Below are 12,453 nucleotides of genomic sequence, written 5' to 3' on the forward strand. Positions count from 1 at the left end.
GTAGCTTAAAGCTAGAAAAATCTATGCTCCCGAGAAGGACAGCCGGACCTAAAGAAAGTGTATCAGTGGTACCTGTCCTCAGCTTGCAGCGTGAATGCTAGCAGCCACCTTGGTGATAAACCTCAGTGCATGGTGCTCCTTCTTCTTTACGTGATAGTATTTGAGAGGAGAGAGAAATTTTTGGCCCACCTGCTAAGAAAACCTCTTAACTGAGCACATCTTGTGGCTTACCCAGCATAGCTAGGGCTGATAAGAATTACAGATCCAGTCAGACTCTGGCACAATAAGAGGCACGTTTAGCCAATTCATGCAAAGGCTGTATTATATTATCTTGGCACTTCCCCAGCACTGGTTCCCCAGGGAGAAAACTCAGTTCCATGGTGACATCAGCTGAACCTCAAGTGTGACAGCAGCTCCAGAAACTATTTAACTTCCAATTTTTCTGAAAACCAGACTGCCATTAATTAAGTTTCACTGTAGTTTTTTAAAAAAGAAAAGTAAAAAAAAAAAAAAAAATATCTAGAGTGCCATGATGACAATTCCTGATTTTCACTTCTCTGGGATGCATAACCCTGGAGATATTTGCTGCTGTACCTCCCGTCCTATTCTGGGAGAGTTTTAATTTACCAACGAGGTACCCACTTTCCATTGTCCTATCAAAGAAAACAGTAGTAATGCACATGGCTGATGGTATCTGGACCAAAATAACCTGTAGAGCATAAACCTGAGACATTTGACTATAGATCAGCAGTTTTCTTTGTCGATTTCTTTTTTTCCATGGAGAACAAAATGGATGGTGTGTACAGTAATTAGCAGAGCACTGCTCTACAGTTGAAAGAAAATGTAGACAATTGTGTTATAGTAGGTATAAGAAAGAAGTATTAAGGCCAAATTTGTATCCGGCTCCATGGTACAGTTGTGTTGGGTTAACACTTAAATCTACAACTCTGGACTCGAATATCATGCCAGCACCTTTGACTTTTGTCAGCTCAGGCTCTTCTGAGAGGCTGTCCTCAAGAATCCAAGAGCATACGGTACCATCCAAACTCCAGAAACTAAGGCGACGGACACATTTCAAGGCTTGCAGGCAAAGCTGGCATCTGCAAAGCAGCTCACTACGTATTAATCAATCTTGAGCAGCAACAAACAATACTGGGAGATTCACCACACCAACCGTTTTAGAAAAGACGCCAGGAAACCTCGATGTTCTCGGATCAGAGGCAAGCTGCAGGCGCTCCTGTAGCACCACGTTGCAACGTCAGCGTTGGTTATGAGCCAAAGGCCTTCAGGCTTGCTTGTTGCCTGGAGGATATAAATGAAAGTCAGCAGGTGCAAAGGTGCAAGAAGTGCAAAATTGCATCGTGTCTTTCCAAACTGTGTTTGGGCAGTAAATGAGACTCATTTCTTTCCATGCTAAATGGAGACTATTTTTATTTTCTTTGGCTTATGAATGTTCTTAGTTCAATTTTTGTGTGTGTTCTCTACGGTACCTTGGGATGCCTGAGGTGATTTATAAATATGTGTAGAGACCAGGTGTATAGCCAGATGTTTATGTCCCTTTACAGCAAGGCTTCACCATCCCTTCCAATGGAACGCCTGTCTTATATTATTTTTTCTAATAGAAGATCAACTGGACTATAGGGTATTTGTGAGATTTCCCTGTGCAGGATTTTTTCTTAATTCACTTTTCTGTCATCTTGTTTCTATATTTAAAACAATGCTAAGTCTTTAAACCACTCTAAGTACTCTTAAAAAAATTAGAGTTCCTTTCACACAAAAAAAATCACAGACAAATGTCAACGGTTCCACGTTTAAACCAAAGAAGTTTGACTCACTGCCAAAAAGATTTTTAATCTTAAAGTGTTACCTACACTCACTTTTTTTCTGTTTCACTCCAACTCCTATTTAGAAATAGTAAAAAATTGTTTTATTATAACAGTTGTATAAACCGTAATTGCAGATCATTCTCTTAAATATAACTAGTCAGAAATAAGCTGTAGCCCCGAGGGCAAACCAGTCTGAAGAGGCAAAAGGACAAAGTGATTGGCCCAAAGTGATCGAATGGAAAAGAAAATGCAACCTGATTTGATTAGTAGTCAGCACTGTAAATACTAGGTGAGGGGCAGTGAGATTTTTCTCAGTATGTCTTACAACAAGGAGGTAAGTTCATGTGTACGAGCAGGAAGTAATAAGTGAATGGAATGTATAAACAGTAATGCCCCATGAAATTTTATTTTAAGATTATTTTTAAATTCTGGGTCCATAAAAGTCTATAAAGACCTGAGAAAGTCTATTTGCTAAATGTCCTCTTTAGCAAATAAATCCTTTGAATTTTTTCACATTAAGCAGCCTCATTTTTCCCAGAGTTTTGAATGATGAGAATGACTAAACTGCCTCCCTCAGTAAAGCTGCACTTGTATAAGTAAGTATTCACAAACTGAGGTCTTACTAACTGACCCCGAGCAGTTGGTGAGATGGCTTATACTAGGAAGCATGAGGCGGGATGCGGTTTACAGATCTAGGACAACACAGTTAATGTAATCATTTCAGGCACATTCACTGACAGCTCAAATATATATAACTGCATAAGTTATTTGTATGTTTTAGATTTAAAAAAAAAAAAAACTTTAGAACTACTTTCAACAGTACTTCCTATTAAAATACTTTCAACATTTATTTTTGCAATTGAAAGAAAAAACAGTTTAGTAGTTATAGGGAAGATGTTCAAGAAATGACAGGCAGCAGGGAATATGGTACTGATTTTTCTCAGATGAAGTGATTATTAGCACTGAGGAGACGAGCAGGAAACATGAAAAGTCAGCATCTTAGCTGCTGTGTCTTGAAGACAAGGACAAAACTGCATCGAGTCCTAGGTATAATGGAATATGGAACATGATGCCAACGGAAAAAAACAACCTTTAAATATGGAATTGTATCAGTACCTAAGAAGGACTGAAATTCCGTGAGGTTAATAATTAAGAAATCCCACACTGGGTCTGCATGAGCAACCAGTTCACTGAAGGACAGAGACAAAAATGTTTTCTTTTGTACATATATATTTTATATTTTTATGTATATATCTATGTAATGTTTGAAGCATATGGACACCTAGATGCTAGCTGCTGTGTGATATACATAGCGGTGCTGTCAAATAAATTAGGCACAGCTAGAATTCAGTATGTTTCTTTATAGCAGTTTCATATTACTGAAGGAGACTGACTACGCGCCTTCGGCTTTTGTATCTACTCAATCAATTTTGGTTATTAATAAATAATTGAGTTATTTTTCTTCAAATTCTGTATCGCTGTTGGTGAGCTTTGTTTTCTTCAAGATACTTCCCCATGTTAACTGTTTACCTGAAACTGAAGAGAGATAGGGAAATACTCAACTCCTTGGATTAGTCTTTTCCTAAGGAAGACCTTAGCTCTTCAAACCTGACCTCCACTGCCCTATCCTAACTCACCATTAAGCCATGATATTCTCCAAAGCTGCTGACCTCAATCTACCTGTGAACCACCGCGAGGTCTGGAGAGCTCCTTTTCCCCTCAGGCACCGTCCTTTCCACTGCTGCCCAGGAGCAGGCAGGCCTCGGCAAGTGCACATCCCAAATCACACCGAACCGCTGACGCTGCTCCTCGTAACCTGCCCTGTCACGGTGGGAAGCACAAGGATTACCAACAGAAACGCAACGCTAGAGGAGGAAATTGTAGCCTCGGGCAGAGCAACTCATTAAAAGACAGTCCCCCTCTTGTTACAAATTCACAACTGGCCTGTGCCAAGCAAGAGAGGGGCTAGGATAAACTATGGAATTACAAGATAAATACTTATTCATGCACATGAGGTACACCATCCGAACTGGGCACACCCCAGGGATTTTTCTTCGGGGGTTTTATACAAGGGTACGATATGAATCACCTAATCACCTACTAATGCGTATTTCTAATTATCCAGTCATAAACGTGGTGCAGCAAAGCAACTATATTTTTGAATGCCTTGCAGCAGCAGCATCCATCAGCATCCTTGCAGCTTATCTGTTAATCCAGATGTTCCTGTTGTCAACTTTTGCAAAGTTATCAGGCATCAACAACTTGTGCTTCTCTCAGATATGAATCCCCAGTAAATTCCGAGAGAAGTTTCCTTATCTTAGTCGATCGCTTGTTCCTCTCAGTAGGGGCAGGTGATGGGTCTCGGGTCTTGAGATAACAGCACAGCAATTAAATGCTAATAACGTTCTTGGCTCCTAACGACTGCATAGTTTCGGTAATTTACATCACATCCTCCATCCTCAACAGCCCTTAGGCAGCACAGCAACACCCGGGCAGCCCATACTGGGCAGGTGGCACCTGTGGGCAAACCCCTCACCAAGCCAAAGAGGAACGGGCCGGGCAGTTTCCTGAGAGCGGGCACGCCCGCCTGGCCAGCGGGTGGGGCCTGGGTGGCCCCACTACCTGCACGGCCAGACAAGAGCGGCAGGGGCGCACCGGAGGCGGGCGGTGAGGACGCCCAGCACAGCCCAGCCCGCCCCACCGGGACACGGCCAGGGCGACCCCCGGCCCGGCCGCACCTGCCGTCCCGCCATGCACCGCGCCACTCCCTGCCCCCCACCCCCCGCCACACCGGCGGCCGGCGCGAGGCCGCGGCCCGCGCGCGCCCTCCGGCGCGAAGCTCCGCCCCCAACAGGCCCGCCCCGTCCCCGCTCGCCCCACCCTCGGCCCCGCCCCCTCCCGGGGCTCGGCGGGGCCCCGCCCCCTTCCGCCTCGGCTCTCCGCCGGGTCACGCCCCTTGCCTCGCCGCGCGCCGCGATTGGCGGCGCCGCCGGCCTTCCCGGGCCGCCCTTCTCCACTCAGAGACCGCCGCGGCCCGTCACTCATCGGCGAGGCGCCGCGCCGGTTGGCGGCGGCTGCGGCGCGGGCGGGCCGGGCTGTCAGTCAGGGAGCGGAGTCCGAAGTGGGGAGCGGGGAGGGGGCGAACATCTGTCTGCCGCAGCCCGGGCCCGGCTGTGCCGCCGCCGCCGCCGCCGTGCGTGCGCCCGTGCTGCGTGCGCCCGGCGCCCCCGCCCTCTCTCCCCCCGGCCCCCGCCCCTCCCCCGCGCCCGGCCGCCTGGCCCCGGGCTCCGCGCCGTCTCCGGCCGTCGGTGCCATGGGGAGCCGCTGAGCGCGGGGCCCGCTTCGCTCCGCCGGCTGCCCCGCTCGCTCCTCAGCTGCCGGCAGGGGGGAGGCCGGGGGGACGGCGGCCAGCGGGCGCGGGGGGCGGGCGGGGGGCGAGACGCGATCCCGGAGCGGCAAGTGAGCGACGAGGAGCCGGCGGGCGGCGGCGGCGGGAGCGCGGGGACTTCGGGCCGCCGCGGAGTGTGAGTCCCGCTGCCCCCATCCCCACACACCCGCCGCGCCGGGCCGGGGCCGCCGCAGCCCCGCGGGGCGGGCGGAGTTCGCGGCGGGTCCGGCGGGGGGTGGGCGCAGCCCGGCGGAGAGGCGGGGGGCGGGGGCAGCCCTCCCCGGGCGGCGGGACCGGCCGCCCCGGCGCCGCTCCCGGTTACTTTTCTTTTGTTGCCGCTCTGACCTGGGGGCGGCTTTTCCTGCGCGCCGGGCAGCTGCTTCCTTCCCCGCGGGGCGACCGCCGGCGCGCCGGGCCACGGCCCCGGCCCCGGCCCCGGGCGGAGGTGGGGGCGGCGCTGCCCGGCGGGAGCAGGCCCCCGCGCCGCGGGGGGCGGCCCGCCCCGGCCGGGGGTGTCGGGGCGGGGGGAGGCAGCCCCGGCGAAAAGTTGTCACCGCCTGGCGGGGACGCGGGGGGGGCCGGGCCCGCCGGGAACTTGCTGCGCGACGCCGCGCCTCCCCTGACGGCCCGGCCCGGCCCGGCCCGGGGGGCGGCGGTGGCGGGCTCGTCCCCCGCCCGGCAGCGGGCAGGTGAACCGCCCAACTTGGTAGACGCGAGTGCGGCGTGAGTGTCACCGGAGGGACGGCGGGGCCGGGGGGAGGCCGGCGGGGCCGATCGCGCCGGCGGGGCGAGGGGCACGGCGCCCGGCCGCGCCGACTCCCGCTCCCCTCCCTGCCGAGCGCCTGGCGGGGGGGGTGAAATAGGGCTGCGGGAGCCTGCGGGGCCGGGGTCCGGCGTCCCGGTGCCGCAGCAGCCAAAGCAATGACAGGCCGAGCCCCCGCAGGGGGAAGGCGGTGTGCGAGTAAAGCCGAGCGCTCGGAATAGTGCCCCGGCAAGGTGAACCGCTTCGCTGTATAAAGGAGCCGGAGTTCTGAGTGCTCGGTATCGCTTGTGCCGTCTAAACGGTGAAACTGAAAGGACAGGCGGCGAAGCGGGGAGCTGTGAGTTGGGTACACGGGTTCGGTTCATTTCCTCTTTTAACAGAACCTCTGGGCTCAGTAGAAGCGAAATTGGTGCGGATTTGTCGGGTAACCCCGTGGCTGGGGTATGCTGTCATTATGTGAAGCGGTCCTCCAACTTAAGGCAGAAGTGTTGCTATGCTGCAAATACAGTAGAGCCCCATATGTTTAGGATTTTCTTTTTTTTTTTCCTCCCTGTTAGAAAGTTTGAAAAAAAAGAGACTTTGAAGTATTTTGTTTATACTAACAGAAGAGAAAAGTTCTCCTAAGAAAAAGCTGGTGGCAGGAGTGTAGAGGAGTAGCATATGGCATTAAAAGGAGCACAGCTGGAGGTAGCATTTCCATCTGAACATGATGTCAGAGCAGCTGACAGCCTGCCATCCCTCAGCCTTTTATTCTAACACACAGACAGGGAGTTAGTGTGTGCAGATCTGTGTGTGGAGAAGGTATCTCATTCCTCTCTAACATCATCTCCACTTTGCATCTGTCTCTCCTAGTCTGCTTTTTTTCCACCGATCTAACAGACCTGGAGCCAGCAAGACTCAGAGGAAAGGACTTAATCAGGTTTATGTGTACTAAAGGTAGGAGTAGCAATAGATTAGATACAGCATATTTCTGTTTTGGTGTGTTGTTTATTGAATTTCAGGAAAAAAAATCACATTACTTTTCTAACCAAGTTTAGAGGTAATCTATGAAATTGAGTATTAAATAGATAAGTGGACTTAGTCAAAAGGCTTGGGCTACAGTTGGAGAGTATCAGTTCTTGGACACATTGTTAGCATTAACTTTAATGCATATTGTGAGAATGTCTTGGTTTGGAAGAAGGAGAGAGCAAGTTCAGTCTTCGTTTCTGAGACCAAAACTGCAACGGGTTTAGTGGCGAGCCTAAAAAGAGTTCTGCTTTATGTTCTTGTATTGCATCTTTTAAATGACTTTACAGGGGTTTTAGTGAAATATACAAAAGAGTGCTTTTTTTTTTTTAAGAAAGGACTGTTCTGGCTAAAACGTGTTTGTGGGGAAGTCTTTCATTAAACTTCACAGTTAAATAGCCAGCAGCTCAGAACCATAGTAGCATACAGCTGTAGTGCTTCTGAAAGATAGAAATCAGTTATGTGTTTAAAAACTTTTGTACCCGGGAGAATGGCTTGACTGCTTTCCTCTTTTCTTCCTCGTATGTAGCATTTGAAATCTTTTATTTCAGCATAACAATAATTATTTGAAGGAGTTTTTGTATTTGCGACTAATTTAGAACTTGTAGATTTGAGCTGCCTGAATTGGCCAGACAGCTGTAATCGCACTCCTCTATTCTTAATCTCTTTATCTGGGCAGCAGCTGCCATATGGCCACAGTCAGCTGGATCAGATGTTTATAAGCTTCCTTCTTCGTCCCTCTCTGTCCTTTCAGCCTCCTAATTTGATCACAGCTACCTTGTGAGCTGCCCTCCAATCTTTATTTTTAGCCCTCTTAAGGATTAGGATTGATGTTGGCTGTGGGGCACTTAAAGTGATTGTATTGTAAATCTTCATGCTTTACTCTAGCAATGGTATTTTACAGAATATGGTAGGGGTTGTGTTGTAAGTTTTAGTACATCTTGGTTTGTGAGGGATGAAGATTTTTCAATAATATCTCCCAGCCTGGAGAGCCACGATCTGCTTAGATGGTTTGGGAGAGCATTGCTATCAATCACAGAATAATAGATTAAGACAGGTTTTTAAGAGATTTTACTTTCTATTTGAGTTTTGACTTCTCTACTTCTTTGAAGTTCATTTTTTCTTTATCATCAAGGAAGGTGAATAGAAAAATACTTGGGTAAGAACAGTACTTGGGATACTGGTTTTAAATATGCACACATGCTCACGTTGAATGACTTTTTTTTTTTAAGTTTGGTACTGCAGACTCTGGCTGGTGTGGGAGGGGAGGGAAATTTCTGTCCTCCTGCATAGGGGAAGCGGTGCTCGTTGGCATTCTGGTTGTTAGTTTTCTTTTGTGAATTCTGCATGTTGGCAAAAAATGTTCATGTTCTATTGTACAGTATGGAGAAGGTTTAAAACCTGAAACTGTACTTACTACAAGAAGAAAACCACGTGAATGAAATTTCTAAAAACATTGATTTTCCTGTCGATATGAATTGACACCCGTAAATAATTTTTATACTTTATGAATGTTAGGCATTCAGATTTGGGTATATTGGGATTTCTTCATGCATGAACCTCTTCTCTTGCTACAATTTGACTTTATAAAGAAGGTTGATGATCTGATTTATTTTTTTTTTCCTTCCCCCTCTGTGATGTCTCAAACTTTGTTTTTTTTTAAAAAAAAACACAATTTTTTGGGGGGGGGTCTGCCCTCCTAGGGACGCAATCTGGAGGAAATTTCCTAAAAAAAAATAACTGTTGAACAGATTTTATGAACAGCAGTGATACTTAAAAAAAAAAAAAAATTACAGATGTACCTATGTGCTTATTAGAACGGCTTATTTACCACTGCAAGGAAATTGTAACTTCAGTGGGTGATGAAGAAAAGAGTTGCCATTGTACGTGCGTGCTAAATAATTTTTGCATGGTGTCGATACCAGAATTCTAGCGATATAAATATGAGGTTTTTAGAGTGGAATAACTTGGATTTGTAAGTTCTGTGATTCCGACCTACATTTAATTTTTAAAAATCTCATTGCTTCTAGGTTATGAAGACAGTATGGAGTTTCCTGACCACAGTAGACATTTGCTACAGTGTCTGAGTGAGCAGAGACATCAGGGTTTTCTTTGTGATTGCACTGTTCTGGTAGGAGATGCCCAGTTCCGAGCGCACAGAGCTGTACTGGCCTCATGCAGCATGTATTTCCACCTCTTTTACAAGGACCAGCTGGACAAAAGAGACATTGTTCATCTGAACAGCGACATTGTTACAGCCCCAGCTTTCGCTCTCCTGCTTGAATTCATGTACGAAGGAAAGCTCCAGTTCAAAGACTTGCCCATTGAAGACGTGCTAGCAGCTGCCAGTTATCTCCACATGTATGACATTGTCAAAGTCTGCAAAAAGAAGCTGAAAGAGAAAGCAACCACGGAGGCAGACAGTACAAAAAAGGAGGAAGACGCCTCAAGTTGTTCAGACAAAGTGGAGAGCCTCTCCGACGGCAGCAGCCACATGCCAGGAGACTTGCCCAGCGATGAAGACGACGGAGAAGATGAAAAATTGAACATCCTGCCTAGCAAAAGGGACTTGGCGGCTGAGCCTGGGAACATGTGGATGAGATTGCCCTCAGACTCAGCAGGCATTCCCCAGACTGGCGGAGAGGCAGAGACGCACGCAGCAGCAGCTGGAAAAACAGTAGCCAGCCCCTGCAGCTCAACAGAGTCTTTGTCCCAGAGGTCTGTCACCTCCGTGAGGGATTCAGCAGATGTTGACTGCGTGCTGGACCTGTCTGTCAAGTCCAGCCTTTCAGGAGTTGAAAATTTGAACAGTTCTTATTTCTCTTCGCAGGACATGCTTAGAAGCAGCCTGGTTCAGGTGAAGGTGGAGAAAGAGGCTTCCTGCGATGAGAGTGATGTTGGCACTAATGACTATGATATGGAACATAGCACTGTGAAGGAGAGTGTGAGCACTAATAACAGGGTACAGTACGAGCCGGCCCACCTGGCTCCGATGAGGGAAGATTCGGTCTTGAGGGAGCTAGATAGAGAGGACAAGGCAAGCGATGACGAAATGATAACTCCAGAGAACGAGCGAGTCCAGGTGGAAGGAAACATGGACAGCAGCTTGCTCCCTTACGTGTCAAACATACTTAGCCCCGCTGGCCAAATTTTCATGTGTCCTCTCTGCAACAAGGTCTTTCCCAGCCCCCACATCCTGCAGATCCACTTAAGCACGCACTTTCGAGAGCAGGACGGGATCCGCAGCAAGCCTGCTACCGATGTCAATGTCCCGACCTGCTCGTTGTGTGGTAAGACTTTTTCTTGCATGTACACCTTGAAACGCCATGAGAGGACTCATTCAGGTGAAAAGCCCTACACTTGCACCCAGTGTGGGAAGAGCTTCCAGTACTCCCACAACCTGAGCCGCCACGCCGTGGTTCACACGCGGGAGAAGCCTCATGCTTGTAAGTGGTGTGAACGCAGGTTCACGCAGTCCGGAGACCTTTACAGACACATTCGGAAGTTTCACTGTGAGTTGGTGAACTCATTGTCTGTCAAAAGCGAAGCACTGAGCTTACCTACTGTCAGAGACTGGACCTTAGAAGATAGCTCACAAGAACTTTGGAAATAAAATTTTTATATATATAAATAATATATATATAAATCTATATAATTGTGGTACAGTCTAAAAGCAATCTTGTTTCCTTGAACTGAAAGTTTGGCTATTAGCTTGTTTTTGCACTTTAAGGCAGCATGAGTATTTCACTAATTTAGCACTCCGATAAAACGAACTGTAGAGGTAATCCGACAAAGTAACGAATTACGGAGCGTATTTTCCCCCTTTTCGGAATAGAAGCCAGCAGATACTTTACTTCTAAGGAATCTCCAATTCAGAAAATTTGGACATGGCTTTATTCTCCCTAAAACACTGCGTTCTTTTAAGCTCTCGATCTTTTTCCTCTTAAAATCTGAATGTAGAAATCCTCTCCCAATTTTGTCTGTTCCTTTACATTTCTATAATTGCATGAGTCCTTTCTAGCTGTTGGAAACCTGAATGCTTTTAGACCCAAATGGAAAATTTCTGAAATGCTGGATTATCTATTTTTAAACAAGCGGTTGACTTAAAACTTATTATGGCAACTTCTGGATTTCTGACAGTTCCCACTGGAAAAAAAAAAAAACAACACACAACAAAAAAAAAAACAACACAAAAACACGAAACAAAAACCCTGAGAGTACACTGGGATCACTGGGACTCTGTCTTACGTGAAGGTTTGCTTGGGATGAAAAAGGATATTGCAGCTTCAGCAGTGATGAACTGTGTGTTTAAAAAATGTGAATTACTGTTCTTGTATACTGTAATTGATTACATGGGCCGGGGGGAGGTATCAAAGAACTTGGCAGGTTGTGTTGATGCTCTTAGTTGAGTCTTGAAAAGTAAATATTAACGCTACAGAAATGCATGAGTTTCAGTATATTTTTGTCTTTGTTTGCATTGTATAACTTTAACGAGTGAGTTGAAAATTATTTAATTTCCTTAGGAAAAAAACCCGACACCGTTGAAAATGCCGGTGTTACGAAGAAGAGAAATGCACTGTTTTTATTTTATCTAATTTAAATTTACTTTCCCACTGACTTTTAAGTTGAGAAGAACTTAAGCTACGAGTCGCCGATTTAGCTACGTTAACAAGGAGAAAAAAAAAAAAAGAAAAAAAAAGAAAAAAAAAAAAGAATGTTTACAACCAGGCTTCGAGATTTGCATGTGCGGTGTGCATTTACTAACCCCAGACCCCTTCTAATTGCACAGACCCCACGCCAGCTCCAACTGAGGTGCGTCCATTTCCCCAGATGAGCGTTCGTAGGATTCCTGCTGCACCACTCCACCACAATAGGTCGTTCTTTTTTTTTTTCCCCCCCGTTGAAAAGAGGCTGTGGACTGAAAAAAAAAAAAAAGAAAGAAAGAAAGAAAGAAAAAGCCCGGGGCTGAAAGGCCTGGGCAGGCCTGAGTGACAGGGGGGCCGGGGGAGGGCAGGGGAAGGACTATGTGTATCCAAGCAGCAGAGACTGCAGCCTGACGTGTGGTTTTAATGACCAACACGCAGGTCAAAAGCATTTTGCACAGTGTTTGTTTTCCTGTCTTGCACTTACAAATAAGGTCTATGGGAGTAGCATGGAAAACGTTTGCTGTTTTTTTCCTTTTTTTTTTTTTTGGCCTTTTTTTTTTTTTTTTCCTCTGCTTTTGTTTAAAATTTGATCGCCTTAACTACTGTAAACATAGCCTATTTTTGTGCTTAAGATACTGAATGGAAAACTCCATTGTGTATTGCTGGACTGTTTTGGAAATATTTGGTCAAATGTGTGTTAATTTGGCTGTAATGGCATTTAAAACAACAAAAAAAAAAAGCTGTGAAAATGGCCTTGGAGCGTTATCTTTAGTTACTTGAATAGTTTCTAGGTTTTAAAACTACATTCTTTTCTTAAGTTAGAGA

The 12,453-nt window shown here is 46.9% G+C and overlaps 1 protein-coding gene and 1 long non-coding RNA gene across 4 annotated transcripts; one reads left to right on the forward strand and one right to left on the reverse strand.

Moving 5' to 3' along the window:
• Window positions 1-1,012: 1,012 nt before the first annotated feature.
• Window positions 1,013-3,864, reverse strand: LOC147529267 (uncharacterized). Of its 2 annotated transcripts, none has more exons than XR_015222907.1 (3): window positions 3,825-3,864; window positions 3,507-3,647; window positions 1,013-1,302 (listed from the first exon to the last, which is right to left on the reverse strand). It is a non-coding gene; the product is annotated as an uncharacterized LOC147529267 (long non-coding RNA). The 2 variants fall into 2 exon arrangements; XR_015222906.1 differs by having other exon boundaries at window positions 3,497-3,647.
• Window positions 3,865-5,322: 1,458 nt separating this feature from the next.
• Window positions 5,323-11,999, forward strand: ZBTB18 (zinc finger and BTB domain containing 18). Of its 2 annotated transcripts, none has more exons than XM_086627923.1 (2): window positions 5,323-5,350; window positions 9,013-11,999. In XM_086627923.1, exon 2 carries the CDS (start codon window positions 9,027-9,029, stop codon window positions 10,593-10,595), a length of 1,569 nt encoding a protein of 522 aa, XP_086484049.1. In that variant the 5' UTR covers window positions 5,323-5,350; window positions 9,013-9,026; the 3' UTR covers window positions 10,596-11,999. The 2 variants fall into 2 exon arrangements, with proteins under 2 accessions (XP_086484049.1, XP_009985374.2); XM_009987072.2 differs by lacking the exon at window positions 5,323-5,350 and adding an exon at window positions 6,641-6,913.
• The last annotated feature ends 454 nt before the right edge of the window (window positions 12,000-12,453 follow it).

This window comes from Tauraco erythrolophus, chromosome 2 (assembly GCF_009769465.1).
Source record: "Tauraco erythrolophus isolate bTauEry1 chromosome 2, bTauEry1.pri, whole genome shotgun sequence".
Taxonomy (NCBI): domain Eukaryota; kingdom Metazoa; phylum Chordata; class Aves; order Musophagiformes; family Musophagidae; genus Tauraco; species Tauraco erythrolophus.